The sequence below is a fragment of the Elephantulus edwardii genome, unplaced genomic scaffold, assembly GCF_000299155.1.
Source record: "Elephantulus edwardii isolate Elephantulus edwardi_28Jun2011 unplaced genomic scaffold, EleEdw1.0 scaffold00011, whole genome shotgun sequence".
Lineage (NCBI taxonomy): Eukaryota > Metazoa > Chordata > Mammalia > Macroscelidea > Macroscelididae > Elephantulus > Elephantulus edwardii.
Genome location: NW_006399761.1, coordinates 13,169,499 through 13,188,023, shown reverse-complemented (window position 1 = coordinate 13,188,023; position 18,525 = coordinate 13,169,499). Strand labels below are relative to the sequence as shown.

The 18,525-nt window shown below is 43.9% G+C and overlaps 1 protein-coding gene across 1 annotated transcript in view; it reads right to left on the bottom strand.

Annotated features, from left to right (window-relative positions):
- Positions 1–18,525, bottom strand: part of EML6 (echinoderm microtubule associated protein like 6) — a 308,568-nt gene that overhangs the window by 182,666 nt on the left and 107,377 nt on the right. Inside the window, exons 2-3 of the mRNA XM_006880926.1 lie at positions 5,329–5,488; positions 192–290 (exon numbers count right to left, since the gene is read on the bottom strand). Of these exons, the coding sequence (XP_006880988.1) occupies positions 192–290; positions 5,329–5,488 (259 nt within the window). The remainder of the gene's footprint in view (positions 1–191; positions 291–5,328; positions 5,489–18,525) is intronic.

Below are 18,525 nucleotides of genomic sequence, written 5' to 3'. Positions count from 1 at the left end.
TCACCAGATGACATCATGCCGGCACATGAGCTGCCAGTCAGGAATTAACGAAAGAAAAAGTAAGTGCGCAAGTGGGATGTTTAGGAAAAATCAGTAATGGCCAATTTTGAAAAGATGAAGTCAGAGAGGCAATTCTACAAGCCCTCAAGGGTCCTGGGGCCTGCATGGCTGAGCCAACAAGGTGGTCTTACCCGGTCGGAATGGCCGGTGGCCGAGGCCAGCAGTCTCCCCTTCCTCCAGTCCCAGATGCAGACCGTGTTCTTGGCATCCAGTCCAACAGAGGCTAAACGCTGCAAACAAGAATAATTTCTAGTCAATACCTAAAGTGATTGGAAAGGTGGTTTATCATTCATGCTCTCTTCCAGAGAACAGTTAATGCTTACTGTCTACATGCTAAGCAGAGACTTCTCTGTAAACAAAGTGATTTCTGAAAATTTGTCTTAAATGGAGCAGATGACTTTTATCAGCATATGCTAAAATCTAAAACACAGGAAACGTAAGTGTCAAGTTTCATAAGGCCTCTCATAAAATCTGTGGAAAAGGTAAAACTAGGACCTCAAGGAAGCATTTTAGATGTCTAACTTTTTTTAAAAGAAGGCTAGGATTCTATCTACCAGTTGGTCGTGCTGTGGTTGCTTCACAACGTGGTAGTTAACCTCCATGAAAATGACAGCTGGGGAAACTCGTAAGCGGCAGCTGTACTTTGGTGTAGGAGTTGGGATTGACTGGACAGCAAGTCTACAGGGTCACTACAGTTCTATAGGGTCATTATAGTTAGAATCCACTCAACAGTGCTGAGTGTGATTTTGACTATATGATGCTTAAAGCTATTACCACCAGCAGAGTCACCAGTGGCGGACAGATTTCAGGGGCCTTCCAGATGAAGATGGACCAGGAAAGAGGTTTGGTATTTCATGTCCTAAAATTAACCAACGAAAACCCTATAGAATAACAGAATATTCCCCGGCTTCAGGGTTAAAAGACACTCAGAACAGACAGTGACGGCCACAAAGGCTCGGCCCACCAATGACCATGAACAGGAAAGAGGCCAGGGCACTCTTCATTCTGTCACTCACGAGAAAACGGAGATTAAAGACATTCTTTTCCCAAGATCTTGTGTCTAGCTACTCACAAAGTAAAACTCTCACTGCTATGGGGTTGAAATCGACAGGCAGCTGCCCTCCCGTGAATGGAGGCTGTAAGCTCCATAGAAAGAGAATGCCCATCTTTCTCCCAAGGGGCTCCTGGTGGACCCAGGTGGATGGTGGATTCGAACTGCTGGAGAGAGGAGCCCATATGGGATTAGCAGCTCAACTCCCTATGGTGCACGCCACACCAAAGCTCCCTCACGAAGGGAAAAGAGAGACACTTCTACTTACTCCTAGTCGGCATCTCTGTTACCCTGTGCTCTCGTTACGCTGTACCTGGCTAGGGTGTTCGTGTGCGTTGACGCCAATTATGTTTTCAACATGTTTGATTTTGTAAATAATATCGATTTGAGTGCTCATTTGTTTCACTGATAATACGTTTTAGCAGTTTCCGTTTTGTAAATAATCTATATATTGAATACTCCCCGCCCCCTCCTTTTGAAGATCAACTCTAATCTGAACCCAAAGAGTTTAAACTGGGAGATGTTGTCCCAGATCAGGTTTATTCAAAGTATATATTCCTCTTTCTATTACTGATATTAAACCCTGTAATATGTAGAATTATTTATTTAGATAGCTACATATGGTGGCCTAGTGCTAAGTATCCACACTGGAATCCCCAAAGTTCATGGTTCAAACGTGTCAGCAATCTCCTCCTTGGCAATTTACTGCCTCTAAAAACCTGCTGGAGGGTCAGCTGTATGTCGGTTCTGACTCAACAGTACTCAACAAAAACAACATATATACTATTATATACACAATTATATAAATAATTTCCCCCCCCCGAAGCTGTTGTACATCAGAGAGTTGGACAATGACCAAGGAAGATAGGATAATTGATTCCTTTGAGCTGTGGTGCTGAAGAAGAGTACTGAGAATACCATGGACTGCTAGGAAAACAAACAGATTCGTCCTGGAAAGGGTTAAACCGGGTGGCTCCTTGGAGGCAAGGATTCTGAGGCTCCGTCTAACATACTTTGGACATGTTCTAAGAAGAGACCGTTCCTTGGAGAAGGACATCATGCTTGAGAGGGTGGAAGGACAGCGCAGGAGGGGAAGGCCCTCTATGAGGTGGATTGATTCAGTGATGGGTGTGTCAGAGACAGTGCAATTGGCACAGGACAGAGCAGAGTTTAGGGTTGCTGTACATAGGGTCTCTATGAGTCGCAAGCGACTTGACGGCACACAACAACAACAACATATAGTCCATGCATAAAATTACTTTATACTTTAAATATTTGCAAAATTACAGCAAATTAGGAAGGCAAATCATGTTCATGCGTGTGACTTCTCTGTGTCAAACCTTTCCATTTCAGCAGCTTGGTAAAGCTCTCGGAGGACAGAATTCTGTTAATAGCAGGCACAGTGGTGGCTCTGGCTCATGGCTACCAAGCTTACTTGTAGCAACGGGCCTCACAGCCACCTGAGAAGGATTTCTATTTCCTGTGTTGACTGCGAGGTGATGGACCATCTGTCATTTTCTAAATACCACTTGATTCCAGTGAACTCTGCTCAGGGAGGAAGAGTGACCTGAAGCAATTGCTCTCAACAAGCCATGAAATCAACCCCAGCCAACAAACAGAAGGCTGTTTTTCCTCGACTGACACTTACTGTCACGTGGCCCATCCCTATTACTGTCTTCCAAAAGAGAACCTGATGGAGAGGAGGTAGAATTCAAAGCAGAATGGGTGAGGAATTGAGGCTGCATTTCCCTGGGCCATGTTCCATATTCTTGTGATGTGTAAGAATGAACTTGGATTTTTTTTTTAAAATTGCTAGTATAACACAATCAAATTAGGGACTATAAACACACGTATAAGTAGATATTTACAGAAGAATTGATGCCTTTGAGCTGTGGTGCTGGAGAAGAGTATTGACTGTGTCATGGATAGCTAGGAGAAGAAACAAGTTCATCCTGCAGAGGGTGAAGCCAGGGTGCTCCTTGGAGGCAAGGATTCTGAAGCTCCATCTGACATACTTAGGACATGTTGCAAGGAATGACCAGTCCTTGGAGAGGGACGTCATGTTTGGGAGAGTGGAGGGACAGTGCAGGAGAGGAAGCCCTTCAATGAGATGGTTTGATTAACTGACTGGGGTAATGGGGGTAGATGGGTCAGAGACAGTGAGATTGGCATAGGATAGAGCAGGGTTTAGAGCTGTTGTACATAGGGTCTCTGAGTCGCAGGCGATGTGATAGCACATAACAACAACAACAACAACATATGCAAAAGCATTCCCTTTGATTTAATCAAGAAGTCCATAGAGCTGGATAATTGAACACACACTCTTACTCAACAGCTCAGTTTTGTTTGTTGATAATCATTCATGTTTAGACATGACGCTCAGAGGCCAAACAGAAAGTTACCCAAACAAGGGAAGCCCTCAATGAATCTAATGTAATAGCCACAACAGTCAACTCAAATATACTAAAAAATCAGGAAGCTCTAGTGGCTTAGTGGTGAGAAGTTGCACTGCAATCCTGAAGGTGCATGGTTCAAATCTACCAGATGCTGTGCTGGAGAAGGAGGGGCAATCTCCTGACTTGATGGTAAACACCACCAAGAGAAAAAAAAAAACAACACAAACCCATACTAAAAATCAAGATGGCAGAAGACGAGATCACGTTCTGATCTGATATATAAAGCTGTTCAAGTCTACATCAACGTGATAGCAACAGTACAGAGGAATGTACTGTCCTGAGTAAACAACTCAAGATTAAAGCAGGTCAAGATAAAAACCAACCACACAAGGGTTGAAATATGTGCTCAATCTACCTCTTCCAAAGAAATGAATGATCAACGATTATGACTCATTCAGAAGAGTAGAAAATACCAAGCCAATGTTAACTGTTAGACAAGTGACTCAAACGAGGCCAATAAGCCAATGAGTTTCCTAAATCTTGTATAGTTAAGCCTCTCAGAATATGTCACAGATTGATAATTTCATGACACCAACTTAATGAAATTAATCTCAAAATAGCTCAAAAGTTGGATTCAAGCCATCAGGTTAGAGCTCTATGGCAGGTAGGAGAGAGGCAGGGTGGAGTAGGAACAAGACGGCTAGAGAGGGAAGGACAGCTACTTGAGGAGGAGGTGGACGCGATGAGAACCAGGAGCTATCCGACCCTCCCACTCCCTGTTCTCTAGCACAGCAACAGATCTCCTCCACCAAACATTGTTAAACAGCAAAACAAGATGAGAACATTTTGTTGGGCGAATTGGAAAGGCTTCATGAACTGTTACTCTGAACAATCTTTGACCAAGGAATCCCTTTATCCTTGGACAGATGCTGTTCTTCTGACCTTAAAGGCCTGGTTATTCGAAGATGTGAGAGCCTTCTTTGTGCTACTGATAACCTGACAGGCCTGTCTACTGTTTGCTAAGGGAATTCTGGTCACCTATTGGTTAAGGAACTGTGCTGCCAACCCAAAGGCAGGTGGTTCGAATCTACCAGCTGCTTTGTGGTTAAATGATGGGCAATCTCCTCCTGTGCAATTTACAGCCTCTGAAAAACCACTGGAGGGTCAGCTATAAGTTGATACCAACTTGACAGCACATAGCAAACAAACAAAAATCCACATTGTTTGAAAGTTGAGACATGGGGGTGAGTTCTACTCTAAGTTCAAAGGGTACTTGAAAGCTATGGTCTTGGGGGTTTCAGAAGTCTCTATCAGACCAGGAAGCCTGGTGTTAGAATGGGCTGCCTGTTGGGCTGCTAACCCCAAGGTCAAAGATTCAAATCCACCAGAACATGGGAGAAAGATGGGCAGTTCTTGACCCAACACACCACCAGGGCTCAAAGGTGACAATATCTTCTGAAAGTTCAATTACCAGGGTAATGCTCAGGGCCTAAGGGCCATGAAAAAATCTGGCCCAGTCCTTACTGTAACAAGTAAGAAAGTGGACTTGCTGAGCAATGGGGGAACTGTGTCCATGACTCTGAGGTAGCATCAGGAAGATGGTTAACTGGACGGTGAGACATCAGAAAGCAACGCTGGGGTCTATGCAGGTCTCGATCTCCACACCACCTGCTTAGAGGAAGACCAGTGAGTGAGGAATTTTAGAAGAGGAGCCAGCCAGGCTGAGGGACTCTGAGGCCATGCCCTTGTAATGTGGACACCGAGATCGCCACTGACCTGTGAGAAGCTCTTAAAGAGAAATGAGGAAAGCTACATACGCACCTGTCCGTCTGAGTCAAAAGCCAAGCAGGCAACCCCATGTGTGTGGACATCTTTAAGAATGGACACGGTCTGCACAGTATACGAATCCCAGACGCATATGTACGGCTCCTTTCCCACCTGGCCAGTCGCAACGAGCGTTTTATCTGGATGTAAGGCAAGGCTGAAAGAGAGAGAGGCCTCATTTCACATCTGAACAAAATGAAGAGAAAAACAAATCTCTTATCCGAATTTACTTCTCAGTGCCATCATCTGATGATTTACCTCAAAAGAGTCTGAATTGTCAAAATCCCGCGCTCTAAGAGAGATGCAAATAAAAACAACTATGAGCTATCATCTCACCCCAGTAGGAATAACAAAATTTAACAGAACAGCAATATTACAATGCTGGCGAGGTTGTGGAGGAACTGGAACCCTTATTCACCATTGGTGGGAGTGTGAAATGGTGCAACCACTGTGGAAGGCTGTTTGGTGCTGTCTCAAAAAGTTGCAAATAGAAATATCATTTGACTCTGCAATTCCACTACTGGGAATTTACCCTAAAGAAACTATAACTGACACCCAAGCAGATATATGCACGCCTATGTTTACTGCGGCTTTATTTGCAATAGCAAAGAGCTGGAAACAACCCAAGTGCCCATCAACAAACGAATGGATAGAGAAGCTCTGGTATATTCACACAATGGAATACTATGCAGCATTGAAAAACAATGAACTCATGAAATATTATCCAAAGTGGATGACGCTAGAGGACATTATGCTGAGTGAAATATCTCAGACACAAAAGGACAAATATTGCACAGAGCCACTGCTGTAAAACAGGACTGACATCGGGGTTGAGGGAAGACAGAGAAGAAGGGGAGGAATGATGTATACTGCATTGAAACAGATGAGGGAGAGAACTGTTTAAAACGGTTATATGATTAGGTATTATTGTCATGACAGGAGTCCAGAACGAAGGCTGCACAGTGGAGTGGACTTGGGGGAAGGATTGTGTAACAATTAAAGAGGTTTTTCTTTTTCTTTACAAGGAGAAGAGTGAGTTGGGGGGAGAAAGGGGTGGTCAGGGAGAAAAGTGCAACAAGGGAAACCTAAGTCTCTGAACTTTCATTAAAATTAGTAATAATTAAAAAAAAAAAAGAGTCTGAACTGTATCCAAAGGAATTATCTGATAAATCTAAATGGAAATGTTAAAACTCTGGCAAAGAAAGCTTTTTGGAAAAGAAAAGCACGTCTTAATAACAAAAACGTTTAGTGAGGCCTTACTCACTTGGTTACCTTGAAAATCAGGCACCATTAAGATTCTGAGGCTGAGGTTAGAAGATATTCCACATGGATCTCTAACTGCCTCTGGAGATGATATTTACGCAATGATTTTGAAATGCTTTCCCGGTTTTCAAGCTAGCTGTTGACTTTCATTAGAGTGAGGAGCAGAATGCAGCCACCGTTGCTAGGGACAAGTTCACTCCTGAGAGTTCACGCATGCTGTCTGCAGACAGGATGGATGACATCCTCATTAGAGTTTCAAAGCAGAGGGTGCCATGGTCAAGTGCAGGCTCAGTGGCTGTTGCCAGGGACTATGCATTCTAAATGACAATGTCTGGGACACTCAGGGAGAGGCAAATGGTGAGGCACTGGCCTTGTCTGTTCAGCGGAAACAAAAGAAAACAGATACCAGCCCGTGCTTGGTGCTTGGTTCTGGATGCCGCAGTGCTGGAGAGGAAGCAGCGTTACTGCTCTATTTCTCAAGGCTCACACTAGGGTTTCAAATAAGTTGTGAGGAGAAGCTGTGCCTTCCTGAAAATGTTATTGTTGCTGTTACGTGTCACTGAGTTGGAGGTGACTCACAGCTGACCCTCCAGAAGGTTTTCAGATGCTGTAAATCATGAGGAGGAGACGGGGCCCCTTTCTCTCTGCTGGAGCAGCTGGTGGAGCTGGTGGATTAGAACTGCCTGTCTTTGGGTTGGCAGCATAACACACTACCCTCTAGGCCACCAGAGCTCTCTTTCTGGAAAGAGGTGTTAGAAATTGAGAGAGAGAAAGAAAGTGAGAGAGAGGGAGGGAGAGGGTGGGGGAAAAAGAGGGAAGGAGGAAGAGAAGAGGGAGGGGCAGGGAAAGGGGAGGAAAAGGAGAGGGGCGGGAAAGAGGGAAAGAGTGGAGGAGAGCACACATCATCTATACAGGAAAAAACTAGCAGATGACTGTTCGCAGAGTAAGCACAATCTTTTTCCTTCTCAAATTTTACAACGTCACTTTTCTTTTTCATTTTAAGCACGGTTCCTTGGACACATTCCTTGGTCTCTTTTGCTTCAACTTACCTTTAAAATGAAGGTGATACAGGAGAACAAACAATACCACTAATGCAGAGTTTGTATCTCAGTCACCGAGCCAGAGCAAACACTTGATAATCAAGTTTCATCACCACCACCACCACCACCACGACCATAACATAATATCATGCAGCTAAACTCAACATACACAATACACACGTTTCTGTGGATACAGCAAGCCTTAGAAAAACTACCTGAAGTGTGAGGTGGACATCTGATAAGTACTTACTCGAAAACGTTCCCTTCAGGAATCTTTGCAAGGAGATAAAAATCTGTACAAAAGGGAAGCTTCTTTATAAAGAGTACATGCTAGAGGCTTTTGGACTTAGGGCTGTGGGAACACAGTCCATCAGAGCTGGTGTAGAAGCTAGAAATTACCAACAAGGCATAAAATAAACCTTCCAAGCTCCATTTTTCTGGGCTACCCTGGTATTTGCTGGCATTTAGACATCCTCGAAAATGGCAAGAAGATTACAGAGTGTCATGCTTGTTTCATTCAACTGCAGGGAAGGAAGCAGTCTGTGAAGACCCAAAATACACAAACTGGTCTATTTCCGTCCATTCATTCAGTCTTTCAACAGACCCGTTCTTAAGGACTGATGATGGTATGTCAGGAACGATGCCGCAGATTTACAAGAAGAAAATGCACTGCCTCCTTCAAGGAGCTGATCTTGAGAAACAGGCTAAGGCATAAACAAGAAATCACAGAACAGCTGCCAGGTAAACAAACGATTATAGAAGAAATACAAAACATTATGACATGTGACAGACAAAAAATGGAGGGCGGGGTGACCAGCTTCCCAGGACCTTAGCGAGGCCATGAATTCATGGGACAGAAAAGGTACAGAGGGCACTCACGTAAGAAGACAATGCCCATTAAAATCTCAGAGAACAACAGGAAATTAGATGGGTTCGGGCAAGTGCAGGTCATGAAAACCTTTTAACCAGCTGGATCACAAAGTTGGACGCCATGGGCAATTACTGATGAGGTTCGGGAACGCTGCATCACGTTCATCCTATGAGCCCTGCCTCTCCTGCACCACCTTCACCGTCGCTGATGACAAGCCCATTTCTGCAGTCACTGTCAGTCCATCTCCTCCAGGCGCTTCCTCTCTTTCTCTGACGCACCACCTTTCCCAGCCCGAAATACTTCTCCAAGGACTGGTCCCTCCCGCTGAAAGCCCGTAAGACAAGCCTTGTCTTTAAAGAGCAACCTGGATACAGTTCTTCCAAGACAGACTTGTTTATTCATCTGGCAGGAAACATGCTGGCAAAATGCTTCCTAGAAGGGGGAGTACCACACCACGCCAAGAATCACCCCCTGGCCTTTTGCTTCCCTCTGGTGGCCTAGCGGTAAGAAGCTGTGCTGCAACCCCAAGAGACAAGGTTCAAATCTACCAGCTGCTCAGTGGGAGAAAGATGGGCAGTCTCCTCCCATATGACTTACTGTTTCTGAAAAACTTCTTAGAGGGTCAGCTATGGGTCAGTTCTGACTGGACGGTATTCAACAATCACCACAAGCAATGGGCTCTGCCCCAGGATGAGAAATAAAAGAGGATAATGACACTTTCCCTGGACCACAGCAAACACAAATTAAAGCCTCTACTGTTATTACAGCTTCTGTTTCATGTTTTATAATGTCAACAGATTCCAGTGATTCTAAGCTCACGAAACTTGTTTTAATCATTGCTCTGGGAAGTAATTTTACTCTAATTTCATGATTTCTGACTTTTTTTTTTTGTCCCCAGCTAATTCCTTGAATAAAGGGGTAGATGAATAAGAAGCTTTAAACAAATCATCAAAAAGTCCTTCAAAGTGGCATTTTAACCAAATTCACACAATCAGGACTATATTCTATGGACTATATACTATAAACTGTGCCCTCCAGAACTCTGCTGAAGTTCTTACCCTTACAGCTGTGAATGTGAAATGGGAAGTTTACGTAAGTGACAACATGTCTGAGAAGGGGGAGTCCTAACTCTAATCTTCTCCAATCTGCTGCCAACAAGATCATCCCAATTTAGGATGACCCTTTACAGGGCTCCAAAGCAGAAAATGTTTTCAGGAGGAAACTGTCTCTCCATCCTCCTCAGAGCAGCTGGTGGACTTGAACCGTCAACCTCTCAGTTAGCAGCCCAACATATATCGCATGATGCTCTTGGGGCACTGAGTGGTGTATTATAAAAGACATCCCCCATGTGTGATGATGCAAGCAGTTACAACTATAAGCAACAAAGATGGATTGAAGAGGGGCCCCCCAGGAGAAACTCAACTCACGCAGCCAACACCCTGATTGGGACTTTTAGCCTCCAGAATTGTGAGCAAAGAAAAACACCACGCTGTGATATCCTATTACGGTGGCATTAGGAAAACACACTCAAAACAACCACACCTTGTATTTAAAGTATTTATGATCAGTTACAGCTGGAAGACCTTCAACATGATCACTGACACAGTGACTGTAACCATGGGCTTCCACATATCAGAGATGGTGACATTGGACAGGGTCAAGTTCAGGCTTGTTGTTTGCAGCGCCTGGTCACTATGAGTTGAGGGTGACTCCATGGCACCTAACAGCATCAACAACATACTTGCTCTTTCCAGTGACGTTAAGGTGCCCGTCTTGCATTCCATAAATGGTCTCTCTCCGGCCCATCTAGCCGGGTTCCTCTTCTGCCATGTGAGCACATGAGGGGAAGTGAGCTATTTCTCTTTGTTCAAACCTGGAGTCTCCGACATGACTTCTCTAGCCCACGAAACATGACTGACTGAAATGACTCATGTTGTTACTATTTACCTAGGTCCCTGTCATCTGTTACATCTGCTTCCCAGAGGCCCCTCCCCTTTCACAGACAGAATGGTGGCGTTCAGGCTTCTTCCAGAGCGCGGTCAAACTGCATTCATCTTCAATATTGTCGTGTCATTTCAATAGTACTTCTCAGAGCTCATAATGAGAGGGAGGAAAACCCACAGACTGTACCCACTGGATTTTCAAGAGCATGATACAAGGTATCAGCAGCAGGGCTGTTGTAGATACATGTTTAATAAGGAGGATTTCATCTACTGTCAAGGTCTCTCTTCTGTTCTTCCCACATCTCTGCAGTCAGAAATGCAAAATTTGCATGAAAAGTCACTTTGAGGAGAATCTACTTTTAGTTTCTGCCTAATCTTAAGGCATCTTTAGAATTTTAGTCAAGAAGCATGTTTGAATGCCAGAAATGCATGTATGTATGTATGTATGTATGAGACAGAGAGACACTATATACTTCAAAATTACTCTTAGTTTTGTCTACAGAGATGACTTGAGTCTCAGAAACTACCTTTCCAATAAGGCCTCTAGGAAAACCCCCAGCAGTTTAAAATAAGTTAGGCTTCCTTATAAGGATCATGGCTAAAATAATAAAACCAAAGAACCAAGCCCATTTGTCATCGACTTGATTGTGATTCACAGCAAGATTGTGGGACAGTACAGGACCACCCCACCGGATGCTGGGTTCCACAATCAACACCCTTGGCATCAGTAGTCGGGAAATCAAAGGACGGATTGCATTAGGAAAATCTGCTGTCAGAGACCTCGCCAAAGTGCTGGAGAGCAGTGATGTCATTCTAGAAACTAAGGTGTGCCTGATCCAGGCCACGGTCTTCACAATTACTTGCTAAGCATCAGAGAGCTGGACAATGACTAAGGTTGACAGAAGAAGAATCGATGCCTTTGAGCTGTGGTGCTGGAGACTAATAATGAATATACCATGGATGCAAAGAGAACAAACAGGTCTGTCCTGGAGAGGGTGAAAAAAAACCTGCTCCTTAGAGGCAAAGATTTGAAGCTCTACCTGACCTACTTTGGGCACGTGGCCAGGATGGACCAGTTCTTGGAGAAGGACATCATGCTTGGAAGGATGGAGGAAGAGCGCAGGAGAGGAAGACCCTGGATGAGATGGACTGACACAGTGACAGGAGAAATGGGCTTTGGTCAGTTGGAGCTGGTTTGATTGGCTCAGGGTTCAGAGCTACTATACATACAGTCACTGAGAGTCGCAGGTGACTGGATGCCGCATGACAACAAGAAGATCATTACTGGAGAAGACTGTTACAGTTGTTTCCCTCAGAGCAGCTAGCTATTTAGGTCCGATCACTGAACTTCTGGTTAGCAACTAGTTCTTCAATCACTGCATCACCAGAGCACATTGACAAAAAGTCAGACAGACTCACAGCTGACCCTCCCCACCCTCTGCAGGTTTCCAAAAGCAGTGAATCACAGATGAGGGCCTGGTCCATCTTTACCCTCCAGATCAGCTGCTGGACTCAAACTGCCTACCTTTGGGTTGGCAGTACAACTCCTTACCCACAAGACCACCACAGCTCCCATGTGAAAAAAACAAAAACTAAAACAAAACAAAACAAAGTGCTTGAATATCTCAGTTTTGAATAACAAGTTGCCAATGACTGCATCTTTTCATGATGGAAATTCAATGGGAAACTGCACTATGTAACATTTCTTTTACTTCTGGTTCCCATAATCTCTGTCACTGGATCACACTGTTAGGATTATTCCAGTGCCCGGAGGTATGGATGCAATTCAAGATGCCAGTGGTTGAGTTCATAAATATAACCCTGCACTTAGGCTTTCTAAGAAAACTTGCACTCTGCAAATTTTGCAAATTATAGCTACGACAGCCGTGTCATAATATTAAAACTTCAACTCAACATCCCTTCAACGAAGGTCTACACACAAGGGGGATTTCATTACATACAGTATAAAAATACTTGGTGCTAGTCTATTTTTACATTGGAATTAAATTTATGGTACTGTATATGTGACAATAACAAAAGCATCTAGGTTTTAAAGCACTGCTTGCTTTTTAATACATGCACCCAGTTCCACAGGGAAAGCCCGTCTTTGGTTACCATAGCAACTGCAAGCACTGCAGGAGACTCTGACTACCCTATCTGAGAGAGGAAATTGATGTGTTTCTCCAGCATTCCAAGAAGGCAGGAGAGGCACATCTTTCTAATGTTGGCTGAGATCAAGAAGTTTTCCGAGAGATCAGGGGAGATGATGAGAATTAAGGAAGTCGAGAGGTAGCCTCAGGTATGAGTTTAAACAAAAGATCTCTCTAATCAACACCACTAATAATTTTTCATTTAAGGCAAGGAAGATTATATTTGAGAGCTTATCCAAGTGCTGCATTTTAAAAAGGCTCACCATTCTGACTTGACTTAAAACTCAGTAAAGACAAGCAACCCTACTTAAAATGTAGCTACAAGACTTACACAGGTGCTTCACCAAGGAAGACAGGCAGAGAAATGGATGAAAAGGTGCCTAAGATCTTTAGGCATGAGGATAATGAATAAGAAAGTCACAATGAGGTATCACTACACAGCCACTGAAAAGATAAAAAACAAACCGGACTCATAGCTGACCCTCCAGCATGTTTTCAGAGACTGTAAATCTCACAGGAGGCAACTGTCAATCCTTTTCCCAAGGAGCACCTGCCAGAATCAAACCTGCTGTCCTTGGTTTGGCAGTGCAATTCCTTACCTGCTAGTCCATTAAAAGTCTACTATACAGCCAATGTTGCTGTTGAGTCAAATACAACTCAGTGACCCTGTGAACAACAGATCTGAGCCCTGTCCTCTCCTGTGCCATCCTCACAATCTGACACACACTCGAGCCCATTGCTGCATTCACTGTGTCACTCCACCTGGAGAAGGAACTTTCTCTTTTGTCATCCCTCCACCTTTTGAAGCGTTGTTGTTGTTGTTGTTGTTGTTGTTAGGTGCCACGGAGTAGGATTCATAGCGATCCTATGAACAGTCAACCTGAAAACTTCATTGAAGTCACCATGACAATTCCTCTCATTGAGGGTCTTCCTCTCCTCTGCCAACCCGCCATCTTTCCCAGTATGACGTCCCTCTCCAAGGAACAGCCTCACCTAGCTACATGTCCAGAGTATGGAAGATGAAGCTTTATCATCCTTGCCTCCACGAAGTACTCTGGCCACATCCTTTCCAGGACGTCTCTGTATGTTCTTTTGGCAGTCCACAGGATAATCCTCCAGCACCACAACTCAAAAGCATTAATTTTTCATCATTCTTCATGGTCTAGCTCTCTGAAGAAAAGTAGGTTATTGAGAAGATCATGGCCTGAATCAGGTGCACTATAGTCTTCAAACAGACACAATTGCTCTTCAGTATTTTGTTAGGTTCCTGACAGCAGACTTGCCCAATGCAATACATCTCCTGATTTTGTGACTGGGTGTTGGCTGTTGACCCAAACAAGATGACATCACTGACAGCTTCAATCTTGTCTCCATCTACCATAATGCTGACTGATGGGCCTGTTATATGGACACGTAAAGTAAAAACAGAAGAATCATCGATGCCTTCGAGTTGTGGTGCTGGAGAAGAGTCTTGAACATAGCATGGACCACCAAAAAAACAAATAGGTCTGTCTTGGAGAGGGTGAAACCAAGTTTCTTCTTGGAGGCTAGAATTTTGAAGCTCCATCTCACATACTTTGGGCACGTGGCCAGGAGGAATCAGTCCTTGGAGAAGGACATCAGGCTCTGAAGGGTGGAGGGACAGCGCAGGAGAGGGAGACCCCGGACAAGATGGATTGATACAGAAGCTGAGGCAATGGGGGCTGATGTGTTGACAATCAGTGAGACGGGCTCAGGACAGGGCAGGTTTCAGAGTGCTGTCCATAGGGTCACTATGAGTTGCAGATGACTCAACAGCACATAACAACAACAAAATAAAAAAGACTGATAGTAACAAGTGTTGCTGAGGGAATATAGTATGAATGGAAAGCAGTTTCTTAAAAAGTTAAACATACACTTACCATCAAACACATTGTGGTCAAGTCAGAAGTGACTCATAGCTACACCTCCCCCCCCCCCAGACACACACAGGTCTTAAGCGGCTGTAAATCACATGTGAGGGAAGTGTCCATCTCTCTCCTGCACAGTCGCTGATGGATCTGAATGGCTGGAGAGGGGCTACTTTTAGGTAAGCAGCTCAACTCCCTACTGACCATGTCACCAGAGCTCCCTTACAAGTAACATATGGCCACATGACCTAGCAATTCTTCTAGGTATCTATGCAAGAGAGGGCAAAAACAGGTATACCAATGTTCAAGTCAGCTTAATTTGTAAAAGCTCCAAACTGAAAAGAACTTAAACGCCTGATAGAATATTCAACAATATCTTCATCATACAAAGCTCAGAGCCAAGATACACCGTCAAAGCTTGATGACCCCAAATTTGTGTATGTGTACACACACACACACAAAAGTATAAATATAAATGTTAAAGGAATTAAAAAGATAAAATTTAGGGGGAAGCTGAACAGTAAGAACAATGTGGCATTTGGATTGGAGGAAATCTCTTTAACAACCCTACATTATGCAGATGACACGTCACAATATCACTTACATCACAATATCAAAAACTATATTCTTCAGTATTAATTATAACTCAACATAAATAAAGCCAAGAAATCTAACAACTGGGCCAATTAATAGATTATCATCATGCTAAATGGAGCAAAGACTGAAGTTGTCAGGGATTTAATTTTATCTGAAACTAGAACCAATATTGAAGGGAACCAACAGCCAAAAAATCAAAAGATGTGTTGCTCTGGGCAAAGCTACAGCCAAGAACCTCTTCAAAGTTCTAAAGAACAAGGATGCCACTTTAAAGACTAAGGTGTGTCTGTCTCAAGCCATAGTATTTTCAATTGCTTCTTGGGCCTGTGAAAATTGGACAATTGATAAGGAAGACCAAAGAACTGATGGCTTGGATCGTAATGCTGGTGAAGACTTTTTAATATAAGTGAACAACTACTAACAGAGCAAACAAATCTGTCTGAGAAGAAGTGTAGCTGGTGGTCTCCTCAGAAGCATGATGGTGACACTTTGTCTCATTCACTTTGGGTACATTATCAGGAGGGGTTGGTCCATGGAGAAGGACATCATGCTTGGACACGTCGAAGACCAGTGAGAGAGAGGAAGCTTCTCACTGAGGTGCATGGACACCACGACCTGAACAATGGGTTTGACCAAAGATTGTGAGGATGGGGAGGAACCGACAGGTTTGAGTTTGTCAGACATCAGTGGGGTCATGCTGAGTTGGAGACCATTTGACAGTATCTAACAACAGTAACAACGTAGAGAGGAAACGCTTCAAAGGACAGGACATAGGAATAAAGGAAAACAGAGGGAGATGGCAGTTACCAAGAGCAACATCCAAGCCGAAGTTCTAGGTGGAGAATCCGTGTTTACGATACACGGTCAGGAAGTAGCCTTGGAAGCAATAGTTCAAGGAATCAAAGTTTTGTCTGGTCACAGCCAACTAAGCCAATCAATTAGATATGCAAATCTGGCTTTCACAAGGGGGGAAATGAGCTTCAGCTCAACTAAAACACTCAACTTTATGAAGCTGATGATGTTGAAGGGTTGGAGGTGGCAATAAAGTTGTGGTTGTTGTTATGTGCCACTGAGTCGCTAGCAAATCATAGCGACCCTATGTACAAGAGCCCTAAATGCCGTTCTATCCTGTGTCAACCTCGCTCTCTCAAAAGCACTCATTCCCACCGCTCCACTCACAGAATCGATCCATCTCATCAAAGGTCTTCCTCTCCTTCGCCATCCCTCCACTCTCCCAAACATGATGTCTCTCTGCAAGGACCAATCCCTCCTTGCAACATGCCCAAAATATGTCAGACAAAGCTTCAGAATCCTTGACTCCAAGAAGCATTCCGGCTTCACCCTCTCCAGGAAAAACCTGTTTGTTCTCCTAGCAGTCCATGACATATTCAACACTCTTCTTCAGCACCACAGCTCAAAGGCATCAATTCTCTTTGTATCAACCCTATTCACTGTCCAACTCTCTGATGCATAGCATGGAATTGCGAAGACTATAGCCTGGATCAGGCACACCTTAGTCTCCAGTCTGATGTCGTTGCTCTTCAGTACTTTTGAGAGGTCCCTCACCGCTGACTTTCCCAATGCAATTCGTCTCTTGATTTCCTGGATGCTGTTACCAAGAGTGCTGACTGTGGAGCCAAGCAAATGAAAACTGTTAACTATCTCACTCTCTTCACCATCCATACTGATGCTGCCAATTGGCCCAGTGGTGAGAATCTTTGTTTTCTTGATGTTGAGCTTCAATCCATATAGGAGGCTGCAGTCCTTGATCTTCTGCAGCAAGGGCTTCAGGTCCTCTTCAGTTTCAGTAAGCAGGGTTGTGTCATCTGCACAACACATGTTGTTGATGACTCTTCCACCAATCCTGATGCCACATTCCTCCTCGTACTTAAGGATACTTTGAGTAGAATGTTAAATGATCCAGGAAGTATCAAGAGAAGATGGAAGGAGTACACAGAGTCACTGTATCAAAAGGAATTGGGCTGACAGAAGAATTTCATGAAATAACTTATGAGCAAGAGCCTATGGTGATGAAGGAGGAAGTTCAAGTTTCTATGAAGGAACTGGCAAAAACAAGGCTCGAGGAGTTGATGGCATACCAACGGATATATTTCAGCAAACAGACACTGCCCTGGATGTGATCACTAAGTTGTGCCAAGAAATCTAGAGGACAGCCAGCTGGCCCACTGACTGGAAAAGATCAATATTTGTTCCCATTCCAAAGACAGGTGACCCAACAGTGTGGAAATTATCGAACAATATCATTAATATCACATGCAAGCAAGATTCTGCTGAAAATTATCCAAAAAACATTTAGAACAATATGTCAACAGAGAACTGCCAGATGTGCAGGGTGGATTTAGAAGAGGTCGTGGTACCAGGGACATTATAGCTAATGTTAGATGGATTTTGGCAGAAAGCAAAGAATATCAGAAGAATGTCTAACTGTGCTTCATTGACTATACAAAGGCTTTTGACTGTGTGGATCACAACAAACTGTGGCTGACTCTGAGAAGAATGGGAATCCCAGAACATTTGATCGTGTTAATCCAAAACCTATACTTGGACCAAGAGGCAGTCGGCAGAACAGAGCAAGGAGACACTACATGGTTCAAGATCAAGAAGGGGGTCTGTCAGGGATGTATTCTGTCTCCACACTTTTCAATCTGTATTCAGAACAGACCCGGCAATAAAGTATTGGGCTCTTTTCTGGGCTTTGTTTCTATGCTACACCTTCTTCAAGTTACCCACCGCTCTTCAGCAATAGCTCCGAGAACCCATTTATCACATGAGACTTAGCATAGATGCCTCAACACCAATAGGTGAAGGGGTTGTATCCAAAGTGACACTGGATAGTGTCTGGAGTATCTCCTGCAGTCTGACTCAGCTTTTTAAGAAAACATCAAGTCCAAGGCTGGCTTGGTATTACTAAACTGCCTGAATAGATCAAGATTTTAATTTTCTTTCACTCTCAAAGAGCGGTGCAACTCTGTAGTTTTCTAAAACTGCAACTGGCCACTCTTCAAATTAGATGATCATTGATCTGAAGGGCGAATTTCCAGGAAGAATGACTCACTTCACAGCTTGGAGTCTTATAATCTGTGGGTTAGTACTCTCTCGTGACATTAGGAGGGAGCTCTGGTGGACTAGTGGTAAGGATGTGCGCTGACAACCCAAAGACACGCGGTTCAAATCCACCAGTTGCCGCACGGGAGCAATCCCCTCCCGTGTGACTTACAGCCTCTGAAAACTTGCTGGAGAGCCAGCTGTGAGTCAGTTCCGACTTGATGGCACATACAACAGTCACAGAGTACTGTCTGAAATACCTGCTATAGATTATTTTGAAGAAAAAAGTTGCAAATAGAGATACCATTTGACCCAGCAATTCCACTACTGGGAATATACCCTGAAGAGACCATAGCTGACATCCAAGCAGATATA